The sequence below is a fragment of the Brachycentrus maculatus genome, unplaced genomic scaffold (assembly GCF_059751285.1).
Source record: "Brachycentrus maculatus isolate JH-2025_06_01 unplaced genomic scaffold, ASM5975128v1 h1tg000142l, whole genome shotgun sequence".
In the NCBI taxonomy this organism is placed as follows: Eukaryota; Metazoa; Arthropoda; class Insecta; order Trichoptera; family Brachycentridae; genus Brachycentrus; species Brachycentrus maculatus.
The window spans coordinates 1,963,153-1,983,122 of NW_028280895.1; the positions used below are offsets into that span (position 1 = coordinate 1,963,153).

The 19,970-nt window shown below is 33.8% G+C and overlaps 1 protein-coding gene across 3 annotated transcripts in view; it reads left to right on the forward strand.

Annotated features, from left to right (window-relative positions):
• Positions 1-19,970, forward strand: part of LOC148309015 (protocadherin-like wing polarity protein stan) — a 137,232-nt gene that overhangs the window by 82,281 nt on the left and 34,981 nt on the right. For all 3 annotated transcript variants that reach the window (XR_015837607.1, XM_088260740.1, XM_088260741.1), the window contains exon 3: positions 18,183-19,491. Coding sequence is in view for 2 of the 3 variants with exons in the window: in XM_088260740.1 (XP_088116866.1) it covers positions 18,245-19,491 (1,247 nt within the window). In the remaining variant the exon portion in view is untranslated. The remainder of the gene's footprint in view (positions 1-18,182; positions 19,492-19,970) is intronic.

Genomic DNA, 19,970 nt, shown 5'->3' on the forward strand with positions numbered 1-19,970 from the left:
AAACATGCACAACTTAAAATTGACGATTTTTGATATGAATATTTTGATATGACGTTGTTGGTAGGAGTGACCGAATTATGAACTATACAGCTGCAGTATACAAACAAATGGATAAAACGGGCTCAAATTTGTATCAAGACTGGCAGCAGCCACTCGACGGATATCGTCTTTTCCACTTAATAGAAAAAATGTAAAGGTCCAAATAAATATTTTCATCACTTAAAAAAAAGTTAGTAAAAATTCATTAAAAGATTGAAAGATACATTTTGCACGCCCTAAACCTGTATTATAAACTTACAGCTTTTTAGCGACTTTGTTCTTTTAGATGTTATGATAGATAATACTAACAGTAACCTACTTGCATGCATAACTAGTCACTCCCCATTAATAATAATAATAAAAAACCAACCACAAGCGATCGCTATTTTTTTCTGATATCTGATTGTGCCATAAAAATGGCAATCAATCGGCCGGTGAAAGGTGTTTGCTATCTTCAGACGCAGACGAATACGTTTATACATACATTTATGCACCTATCATATAATATTATGCTCATATTATACGCACACGTTACCATAGCAGATTTTGGCGCAAAATTAGTTCGTCAACATATCGACGAAATAACCGCAAAGTAATTTTATTTTTCCTTTAAAATCATTGTAATAACTTTCTTATTTTAACATATTACTAACTTACTTATAACCCTTATCAGCACCCAATGGTGCATAGGGCACTGCATCGAATTGACGCAGTGTTTTCTTGATCATTATTTACATGAAGGCACGGTGATCACTCTTGCGCTTCGGGAACCAGTCCAGGGTAATATTAAATAAATATTACAGTGTAAAATCACTCATATTTATTTTCACCCCCCCCCCTGGGAATCGAACCCGGGACCTCCAGCACGGTAGCTAAATACGCTGACCATTACACCACGGAGGCGGACACACTTTTTTAACAACTTAACTTAACTAATAAACTTTTTTTTTCATTTTTTAATCATTTTAATAAACCATAGATTATTTTTTTATATCAATAGTAATTTTCAAATTATAAGCAGTTATTTCAAGGTATTATTCTGTTGGTAGTTCAAGAAAATTAATTCCAAAAAAATAAAACTTTTAATTTTTTTTACTGTCAAATAAAGATGAGTAGCCAAGTAAAAAAGTTATATTTCTTAACTTTATCCGTACCTAATGGTGCGTATAAGACACTGCATCATATTGACGCAGTGTTATCTTGCTTGTTACTCACATGCAAGGTGATCAATCCTGCGCTTCAGGCACCAATCTTCGGTAATATTATGCATATAAATACTAGAGTGAAAAATCACAAATATTTATTTTAACCCCCCTCTGGGAATCAAACCCGATGCCTTCAGCTCGCGAGCTAAACACGTTAATTATTATACGACAGAGTCGGACAGAAATATCGCAATAATAGTAAAACTCGGTTGGAATACAAGTATAAAGTAAACACAGTTTTAGAATCGCGTTTGTTTTCTTTTTCAATTGGGCGATTCTACCCTAAATTTTGTAAAAAAAATATTTCGCTATCTTTTTAAATGAAGTGTAAGGATTAGTTACTAGTTTCATCATATCGTAGTCATACAGGAGAAAGTGACCAAATGCATTTTTTACAAAAACGTGATCATTGACTATTTGATATCTTACTAGCTTAATATTGCCCTGAAAAAAAACCCCAAAGGATTCAAAACTTGTTAAAAATGACTAACTGCATTGATATTTATTTGCTTGCCAAACAAAAGTGACTTAAATGGCCCTCCTGAACATTTTACGTTTTGGTGGTTGGTCTCCTGTACGACTACGATATTTGTCAAAAGTTTGAATGCAGACGTGATGGAGTCGACAAGGGTTCCAGGTGTCCCTCCACATGGCGACAAGCACAAGTCGTGTTGCCAGTTCCCGCAAACTGATAATAATTTGCATAACTGATAGTCTTCCGCCGAATAAACTTGCAGTATGTTTCAAGTTTGTATCGACTAACGAAAACTAATGAAAAGCGATAGTGTTACTCGAATGTATTGTACAAATCTTTGCTTTCTGTATGTACAAAGATTTTCAATTTACAACATTTTGAGTGTGTCCAAATACTTGATAACAAATCTTGATTATCTCCACTTAGATCATGGGTGGCCAACATTTTCAGTAGCCGGGCCAGATTTTAGAAATGAGATTTCCTACCGGGCCGTAAAACAAAATTTATTTTATTATTCAAATCAAACAAGATATATATATATATATATATATATATATATATATATATATATATATATATATATATATATATATATATATATATATATATATATATATATATATATATATATATATATATATATATATATATATATATATATATATATATATATATATATATATATATATATATAAATGTTATATTCAAGATAGAAACAGAATCATTGCATTTCAGGCATATTGGCTTCGTTTTAAATTCCACGAAAAAATAGTTCCCGTCTGTCTCTTCACTTCTTTAGTCCAACGTCTTTACTACTTGACGCCGTTATGGGTCTTGAAATTGTCAGGATAGTGAAATACTCCCATATATGGGATATTATACGAACTACGCACGATGGAATGTTCGTTTGGTGGTTTTGTGTAAACTAAAGAAAAAATGTGTGATTTGCTCCGCGGGCCGCGGGTTGGCCACCCTTGACTCAGATTATCCCCACAATTCTGTACTTTTTGCTGTGCAGAAAGTTCTAAACTTAAAATGCTATTCAAACATAAATCGAAAGAAAATACTACTGAATGCTTAAGACAACTCACCCGCTGCAGTTAGGATAGTTCCGTAATCAAGTGACGATGTGTCAGGTCGTATAATCAATTCTTGATTATAATTAGCGTCAAGCTAGAATAGTTGCAATTATTGAACACGTAACGGTTCGATCTGCTCGCGTTTAGTGTACGCATTCCCGCGTGTGAGCGAAGATGGGAGGCTAGATCCGCGGGCACCAATTAATGTGATATTTCACCTCGGATGGCGGCCGCGGAGCAGGTTCGGATCACGATTAAGAGATTATCCATTCGATCCACTTCCGGTCTCTCTGCGATCTCCGAGAATCGTAACTCTGCTCCTAAATAACGACCGGTTAGATAAAAAATCCGCATGTCTCAAACATAATAAATATTATTAGTGTCGGGTTGTCGTTCCGTGGTTAGTGTCGCTGACTCTTAAGTCAGAGTTTCTCGGTTCGACCCACTCTACCACAATTTGATACCTATTTCTAATAATGAGCCGCTTAGGCTCACGGAAATAGTATGAAATTGAAATATTTGTGTAAATAATAAAAACATAAATATTTCTCTTTTGAAAAAAAATATTATTTAAAATTCGGCACTAACTTTGTTCCCACATGTTGATTATTTAAAATTAATCTTTATTTATTTAAACCATATCCGCTCCCTATGTGAAGCATATGGAGTCCGCAAACTGTCTCCAAGCTTTGCTGTCGGCCGCCGGCTCCGTTGCATGCTCCCGAGTCAGGTCTGGGTCCCGAAGTTCAGACGAAAATTGCTGACGAATTGTCAGCAGTGGTCGTCCTGGGCGGTGTGAACCTGATGCCTTGTAAAGGAGGCAAGCTTGATGGCGGCTCTCGGGAGGCAATGCTGAGTACACGGCCAAACCAACAAAATCGGCTTTTTCTTGACGACAGTTGTATTATTTACTGAGTTTTATTTCATTACACACGACTACTTTCTAAAACTACGGATGTTTTCATCAACAGGTGATACAGTACAAAAACTAAGTAATGCTGAATGTAATACTTGTCTTTCCTTGTAAATCGTGATATTTTTCACTAATTGATTCAGCAGTCCGTCCCTTTTTAATTTTAATTTTACTTTTTCTTAAAATCTCATGTGACACGTGTTTCGATGCATTCCGCATTATTTACAAATATTTTAAAATGATGTTAAACGTAACAAAACACACATTAGTTTTTAAGAAAAAAATGGTAATTACCAAGTAAAACGTAAATAAAACATGTTTTTTTTTTCTTGATTATCCGGATTTTTTACTTGCGTTTTTAGAATCGTACGTTGTGTACACAAAAATTCAAGGGATGAGCGTCCACACTTGTATGGTCAGAACGCGCCTCATACGTATACGTAAGTACCTATTTTAAAATAGTCGGTAATTATGTATGTAGAAATCACAAATGACCGTACAGTGCCCACAATTAAACCATTAATTCTATTTCCGTTCAGTGTCAAGATTTCTTTTGGTTGAATTGATAGCCTGATATAGTGTGTAATGTACTTTGATCTACCATAAATATCTCATACTATGGCAATGTTGTGTATTAGAGATATGCCTAAAGTAAGTACCTACTATAATCTATCGACTAGCCGACTACATTCGTACGACTACCATAATTGTATGGTCATTTGTTTAGACTATTTACTGTCGAATCACATACCAAATTGCATTATAACCATTAAATCCTGACCTTATTTTATGTTTTACCACGTTCACATATAAACTATATATATATATATATATATATATATATATATATATATATATATATATATATATATATATATATATATATATATATATATATATATATATATAAATAAATATATATATATATATATATATATGTAATAAAATAACTAGGTACCTACCTATACATTTTATTAAGTACTTACAAAAAGTACCTACATAAAACAGTTCTACCACAGATGTCGCATGCGTCGCACAGAATTAAACAAAAGAGATCCGATACAAAAAATATATTATTAACTGTCAGAATCAGATAGATAGATAGATAGATAGATATAAAAATTATTATAAAGATAAATTAAGAATAAACTTTAATTACAAAGCAACACATTGTTTATTTTATTATTATACACCCACTTTACATATTATTTACACTTAATTTTCAAAAGGAAAATATTACCACGTTATAAAACGACAATTTTGTTAATCAAAAATGAAGAAACAAAATAAAAATAAAATGGATACTGCTCCTCAAACATTAGAAAACTTACTAGAAAAATTAATACAAAATGCTCAGGTAAGCAAACATCAAAATTTAAAAGATATTTCAGAGAAGTTCATCATTGAAAAATTTACAAGCAAAAATCCTAATGCAAACCAGTGGATGGATATTTTTGAAAAAGAATGTACACGTTTTGAGGTGACAACGGATGAGAAAAAAATTGAAATATTAAGATTGTTTATGGATAAAAGTTGTGAAGATTGGTACAGTTCGATGATGATAAAATTTTCCATGAACTCAGAATGGATAGTATGGAAAAACAACTTTTGTAAAACATTTACAAACAAGGGATGGAACCATGTAATGTTTGCATTATCTTTTAAATATAACGACGGTTCCTTGTTAGACTATGCCATAAGGAAGGAAAAACTTTTGTTGGAGATGAGAAGAACGATCGACATGGGTACCTTAGTAGATCTTATTGTGGCTGGTTTACCAGAATTTATAATTAATAAGATTGATAGAGAAAAATTAGAAGATACAGTCGATTTATTCAATGAAGTAAAAAAACACGAAAACATTGGAAATAAAAAAAGGTTTTCGGATCAAAGAAGATATGGAAATCTAAGAACTAGTGGTAAAATTAAAGATAAAAGTCCATGTAAGATTTGTGAAAAATTAAATAAGGGAACTCGATATCACCCTGAAGTAACGTGCTGGTTTAGAACAAAGGAGGATGATAAGTTTAATAATAAAAATACTATCAGACATGTAAATAATTCAGTTATAGAAGCTAAGTTAAATGAAACCGATCAAAAAAACGAATAGTAACACCATTAATAAATGTCAAACTATTACTAAATGATCAAATTGAAATATTTGGAATTTACGATTCAGGTTCAAATGTTTCTCTAATAAATTCTAAGTTATTAAAACTAAAAGGAAAAGGAAACAATATGAATGAAGCAGATTTAGTAACAATTAATGGTGTTAAAAAGACAAACGGTTTGACGACTTTGAAAATAAAAATATTTGAATTGGAAAAAAACGTTGATGTATATATTATTGATGAAGAAAATTTCAAATATGATTTTTTGATAGGATTAGATATGATAAAAAAATTTAAACTAATCCAAAATGAAGACTTAAAAATAACACAGAGACAATGCTTGAAAAATGAAAATAAAAAGAAAGTAGAAAAAATTTCTACAAAATATAAAATTAAAAATAGTGAATTTAAAAATACAGAAAATAACAACAGCGAGGAATGCAAAATAAATTATAATGAACATGTAAAAGAAGAAGATTTTGAAATAAAAATAAATCATTTAAATCAATTTCAAAAATCTAAAATAAATGAACTGATTTGCAAATATAAATCCGTTTTTGCAAAAGACAAATATGATATCGGCACTGTTAGTGGATACGAAGCGAGGATAGACTTACTAGTAGACAGATATTGCAGTAAGAGGCCTTACAGATGTACTGTAGAAGATAAAAAGGAGATAGAAAAACAAATTGCAAAATTACTGGATAATAAGCTAATAGAAGAATCCTACAGTCCATTTGCTGCACCTGTTACATTGGCATTTAAAAAAGAGGAAAACAAAAAATCCAGACTGTGTATAGATTTCAGAGACTTGAATAAAATAGTAGTGCCTCAAGCCCAACCATTTCCTTTAATTGAAGACCTAATGATAAAGACCAGGAATTGCAAATTTTTTTCAACACTAGATATAAACTCAGCGTTTTGGTCTATTCCTTTACGAATCGAAGACAGAAAAAAGACGGGATTTGTTACACAAGAAGGACATTTCCAATGGACTTGCCTACCATTTGGATTGAAGACCTCACCAGCAATTTTTCAAAGGATACTAGGTAACATATTAAGAAAGTATAAACTTACAGATTTCACCGTTAATTACATAGATGATATTCTTATATTTTCTAAAACTTTTGCTGAGCACATTAAACATCTAACACAGTTGCTGGAAGCGATCGAAACGGAAGGTTTCAGGTTAAAATTTACAAAATGCGCATTTGCGTCAGACTTGGTAAAATATCTAGGTCATATAATTCAAAATAATTCAATAAAACCAGTAAAGGATAATTTGATTTCAATAAAGAATTTTCCTGTTCCAAAAACGATAAAAAATGTAAGACAATTTCTGGGGAAAATAAACTTTTACCATGAATACATACCAAAGAGTGCAATAATACTAGATCCATTGCATAACTTACTAAGGAAAAATCAAAAATTTATTTGGTGTGATAAATGCCAAAAAGCATTTGAAATAACAAAAAGCATGCTTTGCTCACAGCCCGTTCTAGAAATTTTTGATCAGGATTTACCAATCAACATTTATACCGATGCTTCTTTAGAAGGTGTTGGGGCCATTTTGAAACAAAAGCAGCCCGATGGTAGAGAAAAACCAGTGGCATACTTTTCAAAAAAACTAAATGAAGCCCAGAAGAAAAAAAAAGCAATATATTTAGAATGTTTAGCAATTAAGGAAGCAGTAAGATACTGGCAATACTGGTTAATAGGTAAATCATTTACGGTTTATTCAGATCACAAACCTTTGGAAAATATGAATCTGAAATCTAGGACCGATGAAGAGTTAGGTGATTTAACATATTATTTATCGCAATATGAATTTGAAATAAAATATAATCCAGGAAAGAAGAATTTAGAAGCAGATTGTCTAAGCAGGAATCCAGTATTAGAATCGAGTGAAAATGCAGATGAACAATTAAAAGTTGTAAATTTGGTTAAATTGGAAGATATTTTAAGAGATCAGAATAAAAATGAAAGAATTCAACAGAAAAAAAACAAATGGATTGAAAAAAACAATGTCTATTTTAAAAAGGTCAAGAAAAAAGAAAAAATAATTCTTTCAGAACCGTTTAGCATCGAAATCATTAAAAACATACATGAAAACCTATGCCATATTGGAATTGGACAAATGCAAAAGACTATTAGTCCACATTACACAGCCAAAAATTTGACGAAAAACATAAAAACAATTTGTAGAAATTGTGAAATTTGTATTAAAAATAAATCAAGAGGACAAAAGAAATTTGGATTTATGTCTCATCTAGGCCCGGCCACAAAGCCTTTTGAAATAATATCTTTAGACACAATTGGAGGTTTAGGAGGTTCAAGATCAACAAAAAAATATCTACATCTCTTAGTGGATCACTTTACAAGATACGCATTTATTTTAACCTCGAAAACTCAGAATGCAAATGATTTTATAAAACTAGTCATGAAAATAACAGAAACCGAGGATATTGGTATGCTTCTCACCGACCAATACCCAGGAATAAACTCGAAAGAATTCAAGGAATTCTTAAATGACAAGCGGATCCCAATAATCTTCACTGCAGTAAATGCACCATTCTCAAATGGCCTAAATGAAAGGCTGAATCAAACATTGGTGAACAAAATCAGATGCAAAATAAATGAAAAAGGGAAAAGAAGAGCATGGACCACAATAGCTCAAGAATGTGTTAATAAATATAATAATACTAATCACTCAGTCACTGACTTTTCCCCAAGTTATCTTTTATATGGTACAGATGTAAATATTTTACCCAACGAATTAAAACAAGGAAAATCTAATAATGACTGGATTAGAGACAGGCAAATAGCGCTTGAAAATACAATAAAATCACATAATTACAATAAAACATTATTTGACAAAAATAGGATAGGCTGCGAATTCAACGTAGGAGACATGGTGTATGTGGAAAATGGAAACAAGCTAAACAGAAAAAAATTGGATGAACTAAAAATTGGACCTTATAAAATTATTGAAAAAATTTCTAACTCAATATACAGAATTGATACAGGTCACAAAAAAATAAAATCAAACCTTTATCATATCACTAAACTTATACCAGTCCCTTCACTTCAAGGAGATGATCCGGAGGACGAATGAAAATTTTACTATGAATTTTCTTCCCCAAGGGGGGAGATGTAATAAAATAACTAGGTACCTACCTATACATTTTATTAAGTACTTACAAAAAGTACCTACATAAAACAGTTCTACCACAGATGTCGCATGCGTCGCACAGAATTAAACAAAAGAGATCCGATACAAAAAATATATTATTAACTGTCAGAATCAGATAGATAGATAGATAGATAGATATAAAAATTATTATAAAGATAAATTAAGAATAAACTTTAATTACAAAGCAACACATTGTTTATTTTATTATTATACACCCACTTTACATATTATTTACACTTAATTTTCAAAAGGAAAATATTACCACGTTATATATATATATATATATATATATATATATATATATATATATATATATATATATATATATATATATAAATATATAAATATATAAATGTAAAGTTAGTTTGTTTACAATCTTAAATCGCCTTAAGTAATTCACTTATTACTTCGAATTTTCGATATAACGTTACTTGTAACAAGTAACACGTTAAAAAAAATTACCCCAATGGCAGCGTCACCTGTTGAACGTAATAGCAACACCTGAAATAATAAATATTTCTCAAGGTGCTTCTTGACAACTTTTTTCGTTTGCAATGTTGTTTCATAGATTTTAAATATTTTCATCGAACATATTAAAAATGTGTGCTTTCTGTTTTCTTTTATTTCCATTTAACCAGACTGGACCGCAGCAATGCGTGGCCGAGTACAATTAGTTAATGAAAACATAATCTTAATACATTCAAAATATAGTATCATTGTCAAAATCATAAAATGCACTTTTAATGTGCACTTACATTATTAAAAAAAGATTAAACACTTGCATAATACCACTTAATGAGTTTTATTTCATTACACACGACTAGTTTCGAAAACTAACAGATGTTTTCATCTAAGGATGAAAATTAAAACTGTGTTGATGAAAACACCTATTGTATTGGTGTGTAATGAAATAAAACTCATTATACAAGTGTTGAATTGAAAAAATAACAACATGTCATTCCAGAAAGTTAATGCCTAATCAATAGATAATTGGATTGGTTTGTATCTTTTCCATAGATTTTTTGAGAATATCCTGTTGAGATTCTTGTTTTTTGTTTCCGTTATACTCTTGATTGAAATTGATCTTACCTCTCCGACGCGCAATTGTCTCGTTATATGCAAATTATATTTTGTTCAGATGATTTCTGCTGACGTATCCTGCGACACTCCTCCCCTCGTTAGTTCACTCGCGCACACATCTCCACACAGCTCGCCGCACGCGGGCTGAAGGGTGTTGTCTTTAAAAGTTGGGGCGCGAATAGATTTAGCGAAAAGGGAGGAAATGAAAAACAATCAATATTGCTAACTCCTTTATGGTTGTACAATTTGAAGTGGATTTGTGCAAGGAAACGGATCATTTATAATCGTAAGAACGTATAAATAACTCTGGATCAAGGATAGAAATAGAAAATGTTTTTAAACTAACTTTGTTGAAATATTTTTAAAAATATACACATAACCAAGTGGGTAGTAAGTATTCACCTTTAATGCACGTTTCACCTCGGCTCGTAACGCATGTCTGTATTGAAAACTATAGTGCATGTTGGTCTTCGGGTCGACCAAAAATCGCATGTGCTAGACATTTTGTGTAGTTTTGAGTGTGTAAATGGTGCTATGGTGGTGAAGGGTAGTATTGTTTGCATGCTGTGTTAGTGATTGTCCTGACGAAGAGACGGGTACGTCTCAAAACCGGTAGACGTAAAAATCTCGGTGAGTGGTTATATACTAATTTTATTAACATTTTTGTAAAAAAATAAATAAGTAAAAATGACTAACCACTAAGTAAATGCTTTAAATATTAATAATATTGAGAATATAGTAAGTATTCGTTCGCTTCCGTAGTGTAATGGCCAGCAAGCTCAGCTACCGTACTAGAGGTCCCGGGTATGATTCTCAGGAGGGGGGGTCAAATAAATATAAGTGTTTTTTTTCTCTCTAATATTTATTCAATATTACCCTAGACTGGTATCTGAAGCGGAAGGCAGACCACCTTTCTTTCTTGAGGTATAATGATCAAGATAACATCGCGTTTATATGATGCAGTGCCCTACGCACCATCGGGTGCGGATCAGAGTTTACTAAGTGGATATACGTACTTTACCCTATTTGCGCATATCAATATGTTTCATCTAACCCTTATCCACACTCAATGGTGCATAGTTCACTGCGTCGCATTGGTGCAGTGTTATCTTTATCGTTACTTACATAAAGGCAAGGTGATCACTCCTGCGCTTCGACCAGTCCAGAGTAATACATATTAAATAAAAATTAGAGTTTAAAATCAATCATATTTATTTTTACCCCCCCCCCTCTGGGAATCGAACCCGAGACTTCCAGGACAGTAGCTAAACATGCTAACCATTACACCACCGAAGTAGACAATAGGTAGGAGCACCAATCTCAAGAAAAAAATATCACTAAGTATGTATTTTTTTCTTCTAGTAAATTACCGTCCCCCAGGACCCATGTACTTGAAAACGGTACAAACGCAGCTCGATTCGTTTTGTTTAACAAGATTTTCGACATTTATTATAGGTGTCTCACCTTGAGGCAAGGCATCTGTCGTTTTTATACGAAAGATGATGGAAGTCTGAGCTCTCCAGGGCTTACTGGCGTTTGGCTGGCTTGATTGATCACTTTATACATTTGTATAACGTCCACCGTTTTGCCAACATTATTGGACATCCGTAGGGTGCATAATTCGGTAGAATATATAATAATTAGAAAAATTCTCGACCGTAACTAGATATTTGCAAAAATCTATTCTTTCGTTCATTAAAAAACGTCAGTTGAAGAGTTGATTTTTATTTTAAATCCAAAATATCGTTATTTTTTTACCTTTTTTCGATTCCTTGCGTTAAAAATATATTTTTCTTTTAAAAAATGCTAAACACCGTGATATCCATACGAAAATTTGCTAAAAATATCAGTACATAGACAGATTGTGAAGAGTAAGTAACATTACAGGGATGCATTTGTTGGTTATTTTACGTTAATTACTACGTTTTGAGTGTGTCCAAATACTTGTTCGCAAATCTGGATTATCTCCAATTTTAGGAGTTATTTTTCAAATTATTTTTGACATCTCAACAATAATCGTAAATGCCCAGACTTCCATATTCTTCTACAAACGTATTTATCAACATACCATAGGCTGAGAAGTCAAAAAATAATATTTTACGTTATATAAAAGCTCGAACAATAGAGGTAATGGTTTAAAAATTCCGACAGTTTATAGAAATTGAAATCCCACTAGAAAGTCAACCGAAATGAAATGACATATTTATAGGGCGAAATAGACAATTAATTTAAAACAGTGCGGTAATTGGTTCATTGTTAATTATTATTTCACAGTTTCGTAGTTATTATTTAAATAAGATTGTAAAATATATTTACTTCCGTTTCCTTTTTTTAACAATACAATACATTTTAATTCTTACGTCATAATTATTACATACAGTGAGTACAAAACTCAATACTTATGTAAGGTATTTATTCCCAATAAGTAAACACGCGAATTTCTGTCATTTTGTTCGTATTATAGAGTCGCTAACCGAGACAAATAAATATTTAAGAATAATCTTGAAGTCAAGTTTTGTCGGATATTTAATAAATATTTTTTTCCATAATTTAAATAAATAATAATTTTTGACAAATTTATAGCTCTGTTTTCGTGAAATACAACCTCAAGGACGTTTAGGCACAAGATGGTGAAAAATAGTTTTAATATCGCGCACTCCTTTCAAGAACGTCATAAATCAAAAAACTTGATTTTTCAGGAGAACGTTTTTAAAGTTTAAAAATATACTACAATGTATTAAAAATAAATAGCAAGCCACTTATTGAACTTTTTACTGTGCAACAGATCTTTTTAGGTAAATCCTGAAGGTTTATTCTCCATTTGAAAAATATTAAGGATATCTGAAAAAATAATTAAACAATACCATTTCTTCAAAATGCAAAAACAAAACTTTCTGCCCTGAAGCGGGTAAATATTAAGTTAAAAATATGCCGCTTTTACTGGGATATAGTACATTTTCTGGGCATTCCAAAAACATGCACAACTGAATATTGACGATTTTTGATTTTTGACGTTCTTGAAAGGAGTGAGCGATATGTCGTCACTGTAAAAAAAGAACTTTCCTAAATACAATTCAAAGGCTAATTACATTCGCATTCTGTTCAAAATAAGAAGTTTTCATGAAAAAACCCGATTCAGAACAAAGCATTTCATGAAATTTAAAATTAAAGATTAGTATCTCTTCAAAATATTGCGGGTGGCTTCGATTTCAGGCTCTTAATTATAGTCGTATCGCATGTCGATATAAGCGCGGTATGAACTCATCAACTCTTAGAACAAGTGAATTTTTCACCTATTGAATGTCTCATTAAGGCCCAATATACGATAAATCGCAACTTAATTTTCTTTAAACCCAGCTGACGCAATTGAATTTTTTGCTTAAAATACCGTTTTTGTTTAGAAAAATTTCAGTTTCAAAAAATCAATATACTTACATATATCCTAAAACGAGGCGAGTTTTCATACATATTTTAAAAAATAAATCGTGTGCAGCCGAACGCATACCAAAAATGTCGCTCTTATCACATCTGTGCCGATATGATAAGAGCGACATTTTTGGTAGGAAAATTAGGTATTGGTCCGAAATATTGTATGCCACGCGATGTGACAGTTATTTTTATTATTATTATTTTTTTTTTCTATTTTTAACATAAATTGTATACATTGATTTAAATCACAATTTTTAACATATTTAAAAAAATATACACATGGTGGCTTGGTGGGTCTCTGCAAAATATTTTTGTATCTGTATTAAAAAAATATATTTTTAAACATTTAAAAATATATTTAAATTTATATTTATATTTATAGCCTAGTTGAAATATTCCGGATTATTATGAATTCGCCGAGTGGAAATTATAGTTCCCATCAAACAAGGAAGTCGATGGTCACCAGCAGAGGTCACCCTCACCCCTACTCGCGCAGTGGATTCATAATTATGCCCGGGTTCATTATCCCGGGAGGGGCTCGTTATCCCGGCATTGTCTCCCAACACTAGACCTTCATAATCGGAACGGAAAATGGAATTGCTAATGTTGATATTATCAGTTATTTGGCGACCATTTCATGGTATATCCCTTTTCATCTACAACTCTACTAGCTTTGTATAAGTGTAGACTCGATTTATACTGTTGTCTCATAAAGATTAGTAGCAGGTTATGTCGCGTACAGTTACTGCCGTATAATTATATCGTTTTCAATGATATCTTCATTGTATTAACACTATTTTAACTGCCTATAAAATAGCGCATAAAATGGTGTACGTCATACTACCAAATTATTGGGTACTTTGTTATCGCCGAATTCGTTTGGCGTCATAAATTCATATTGAAATTCGATTAGAAAAATAAATATAGCTACCACGATAACTCAAACACACATAGTATAAATAAATACCAAAAAATCTTTTCTATCCCCTGAACTAAAATTAAGACTTTCGGGGCCCTGTTTAATTTTTGTATACAAGCATATTAACCTTGATTATTCAATCAAAAATTGTTAAATGTATCCAAAAAATACTGCTTTATTCTCGGATGGTTTGATACAAAAGGTCTCTTATACCAGAGTATAGAATATAACGCATTATATAACGGATGGATTTAATAGCGCCTAGAGCCGATTCCTGAAAATGCAGACTCATACCTCGAATATGCCCATACCTATGCCTTGGCATTCATTCATTGAACCGTTGACCGATGTCGCTGGCGCAGGCAGCAGGCAGCAGGCAGCAGGCACACCAAACTGGTCTACGGATACTGCAATACATTGGTGCTGCTGGCCACTGACTAGTCGCAACGCAAACCGGTTCATAGACGCTTCTCTCTTTAATTATTATTTACTACTTCTGCGACAACATATGCAGTCTTTTAAAACACACACAAGTTTATCAGCGAAATCCTCTTAATCCGTAGTACTGTATCGAAACAAAATCTTTACTTTTCTCGTACAAATTGATTACATATCTTCATTCGTTGATTTGCCAGTCGCTTTGTGGTAATATCTATCTATTTTTTAATTTATTTTTACTTGGTTAACACCACTATTTCTTAAAATCTGTTGTCACAAGTTTTTCAAAAATTCAATTTAATTCATTTATTTCCCGATGACTTCTGATTCCTTTTGTCATTTTGGGACATAGGATTAATCCCAACCTTAAGGTTAACAAGACACAAATAAGAATGTTACAAAAAATTATTAAAAAAAAATAAACAAAACTAACACTGGGCAAAATATAAAATATAAAACAATAAACGGGTATTGTAAATAGGCATATAGACAAACATAAGGTAAGAAGAAGCATGTTTAAAGGAAACAAATGAGAGAATATAAACTATTTATATAAAGCATTTTCAGTTAATTTATTTTGGACCCCTGATTGGGTTCTATTTTATACATGTCAGGCAGCTGGTTTATTTGGGTGAAGGCAATATATTGTTAGGACCTTACTCCAAACTTGTGTATATCAATCAGCTCCACGTGTAATTTGTTATGTCTTCGTGTATTATAATGATTATTTTTTTTATTCAAAACCGCTATCCTTCCTAAAAGAGTCACCGCAATGGTACATACATAGAAATCAGATCTAATATATCGCTCACTCCTTTCAAGAACGTCATAAATAAAAATTGGTCCATTTTCAGTTGTGCATGTTTTTTGGAATGCCCAGAAAATGTACTACATCCCGGCAAAAGAGGCATATTTTTAACTTAATATTTACCCGCTACAGGGCAGAAAGTGTTGTTTTGCATTTTGAAGAAAATGTATTGTTGAATTATTTTTTTAAAAATAAACTAATTATTTTTCAAATGGAGAAAAAACCTTCAGGCTTAACCTAAAAAAATCTGTTGCACATTAAAAAGCTCAATAAATGGCTAGATAATTATTTTTAATATATTTTTTAACTTTAAAAACGTTCTCCTGAAAAATCAAGTTTTTTGCTATGACGTTCTTGAAAGGGGTGAGCGATATGCGAAATTGTAACGTGTGCTTAAGGTGACTGTACTAAAAAGACATACAGAAATTAGTACTTTTTTATGGTCATTATATCATTGACTAAAATCTTGTAGAAGTTTTGATTAGTTTCTAAACTGGGTGTAATTTCTGTCCCGAAAATGACTATACGCTATGAATAAGGTTATATTGTCCCGGTCTCTAGGAGGTACGTCCCACCTGAGCACCTTTATGTCTGGCTCAGACTCCTTACTACCCCGAACGCTTTGGGAAGCCAGTTAAGTTCCATGCCTGCAATTTAGTGGACTCCGCTGCGCCTTCCACGCTAATGTGAACTGTTAATTCATCGCAGTGCGTGCGCTGAGCTGGAGGTGGTGTGCGTACACGTACTTAAAATAATTATTCTCTTTTCATTCGGACACGCTTTTATTTTTTAAATTAGGTGTAATTTCACCCTTTCCACTTTCGGCAGCAGTTTATAGTTATTTCTATATTTAACAAAAACGGATAATTCATTTTAGACATCAAGCTTCGAAAGATACATAGTTTCTATACAAGCTTTAATAAATCCAAGTAATTGATGTTTTATCATGGGCCGAATGCTGAACGCTACACAGTCTATAAATTGTTGAAAGATACATAGTTTCTATACAAGCTTTAATAAATCCAAGTAATTGATGTTTTATCATGGGCCGAATGCTGAACGCTACACAGTCTATAAATTGTTGAAAGATACATAGTTTCTATACAAGCTTTAATAAATCCAAGTAATTGATGTTTTATCATGGGCCGAATGCTGAACGCTACACAGTCTATAAATTGTTGAAAGATACATAGTTTCTATACAAGCCCCAATAAATCCAAGTAATTGATGTTTTATCATGGGCCGAATGCTGAACGCTACACAGTCTATAAATTGTTGAAAGATATATAGTTTCTATACAAGCTTTAATAAATCCAAGTAATTGATGTTTTATCATGGGCCGAATGCTGAACGCTACACAGTCTATAAATTGATTTAAAAAAAATTAAACTGGCCAATGACAAGTCGTAGACCCTGGTTGGCGTCTGTCAAGATTTTTACATTACCATCCTAAAAATATTGTATAAAATTCAATAATCTCTAATACTTGTAAATTTGTTCTAATATAAATCTATGTATTCACCCTGATGAAAGAAAGCAGATTATAATAAATCCGAATTCACCCTGATGAAAGAAAGCAGATTATAATAAATCCGAATTCACCCTGATGAAAGAAAGCAGATTATAATAAATCCGAATTCACCCTGATGAAAGAAAGCAGATTATAATAAATCCGAATTCACCCTGATGAAAGAAAGCAGATTATAATAAATCCGAATTCACCCTGATGAAAGAAAGCAGATTATAATAAATCCGAATTCACCCTGATGAAAGAAAGCAGATTATAATAAATCCGAATTCACCCTGATGAAAGAAAGCAGATTATAATAAATCCGAATTCACCCTGATGAAAGAAAGCAGATTATAATAAATCCGAATTCACCCTGATGAAAGAAAGCAGATTATAATAAATCCGAATTCACCCTGATGAAAGAAAGCAGATTATAATAAATCTGAATTCACCCTGATGAAAGAAAGCAGATTATAATAAATCCGAATTCACCCTGATGAAAGAAAGCAGATTATAATAAATCCGAATTTACCCTGATGAAAGAAAGCAGATTATAATAAATCCGAATTCACCCTGATGAAAGAAAGCAGATTATAATAAATCCGAATTCACCCTGATGAAAGAAAGCAGATTATAATAAATCCGAATTCACCCTGATGAAAGAAAGCAGATTATAATAAATCCGAATTCACCCTGATGAAAGAAAGCAGATTATAATAAATCCGAATTCACCCTGATGAAAGGAAGCAGATTATAATAAATCCGAATTTACCCTGATGAAAGAAAGCAGATTATAATAAATCCGAATTCACCCTGATGAAAGAAAGCAGATTATAATAAATCCGAATTCACCCTGATGAAAGAAAGCAGATTATAATAAATCCGAATTCACCCTGATGAAAGAAAGCAGATTATAATAAATCCGAATTCACCCTGATGAAAGAAAGCAGATTATAATAAATCCGATTTTTTTTTTCTTTCAGAAAATGTTCCCGTTCTGCTGGAAGCGCAACAAAGGCACGCTGCGTAGGGGCAGATAGTGAGCATGGTGCTGTACCGGCCATGGCGGCCCCTCGGCCTGTGGGCGGCGTGCGTGCTGTGCGCGGCGTGGCTCGCGGGGCCCTGCGCGCCCTACCTGCTGCTGCTGCCGGACGACCTGCCCGCGGGCCGCGAGGTGTTCGACGCCTCCGTGTACAAGCTGGGCTCGGAGCGGCACTACAAGATCAACTCTCGGCGCACCGCCAACTTCGTGCACCACATCTTCCGCGTGGATCGCGACAAGGGCACGGTGTCCCTCAGGAAGCGCCTTCGCTGCGACGGCGTACTGTATCCCAACCTCTTCACCCTCTACATCGAATCGACATCGAATAGAATACGAGACATAGATTACTATAGCCTCCCTCTTAGGATACTGATAACCGGCTACGACTGCGGGTACGGAAACGATCCGAACAAGGCCTACGCGGAAGAAGCCCTCGAGCGCGACCAAGATAATTTCGATAATGACCGTTTGGACGATGAGTCGAACGAAGATTCTTCCGAGTACGACAGCGTCGAATACTTCCACAGAGACAAGAGAGACATCTCGTTCGTCGCTCCGGAAGGAACGGACGTCCGGCTGCTGGAGGACGAAGAATACGAAGCGCGCCTACGTTCCAGATGGACCAGACATACGTACGGTCGCAGAAATTACGATTTAAAGCGAACCAAGAGGGAATCCTTCGACGATGAAGCCTACTACTCGTTTCAGATGGCTCACCTCAGGAAGAGTAGGAGAAAAAGGAACTATTCCTTCGACATGGCGATACACACAAAGCTGTCGGTAGCGAAACAATGGATCTCGGAGACTTACGCGAGCTTTTCTATTCCCACCGCCGATAAGTGGAATCAGATCTGCTTGAGGAAATCTCAATTTATCAATTCGTTGACGGCTTTCTTGCCGAGGACGATACAAGTCCACTGCAAGGTGTACTTCTTGTACGTGGACGACGAGCGGTTCTCCATAGAGTCGACGCAAGGCGACTTGGTCGCCAGCGAGGACGTCTGCATACAGGAGCAGTTGTGGAAGGTGACGGTGCTGTTCGGCTACAAGTGCGACCGGCAGGACATCGTGGACACGGAGCACCGCCTGAAGATCGTGTACCACCACCAGGAGCTCAACGACACGGACATCGCCCGCCGCGTGCGGAGGGAGCTGCGGAACCAGTCCCCCTTCTTCGAGCAGGCGCTGTACGTGGCGTCGGTCGCCGAGGAGCAAGACCCCGGGACCCTGGTCACCACCGTCAGGGCGAGGTCAGTACCTGCTTTTACTCCACCGCCAATTCCTACCAAAATAACAAAGTGCTTTCAATGCCCTGCGCCCTAGCATCCGCTGATCGTCAAAAGGCTTTTCCAGAACACCGTAACATTTTTTTTTAAATTACCTAACGTCCTTTTTCAATACAAGAACGGTATTTTAAGCAAAAAATTCACCAAAAAAAGTCAAATTTCACCTGGATTTAAAGAATATTAAGTTGCGATTTATCGTATATTTTACCTTAAAGTAATTTTAATACCGTCGCTACCGTAGTTGTTCGCATATAGCGCCTTGATTGCCTAAGTATAACACACACGGTCTCATATCGCGCATATACGCCTGCGAGACAGAATAATACCGATTTCCTCTGATGACCGTTGAACATGTTGTCACTATTTGCGTATTCTATTCAAGGTTTGCGGTGGCCTTCAGTTATGCTGCTTGATACAAATTTGCATTTTGACGTCCACATCGT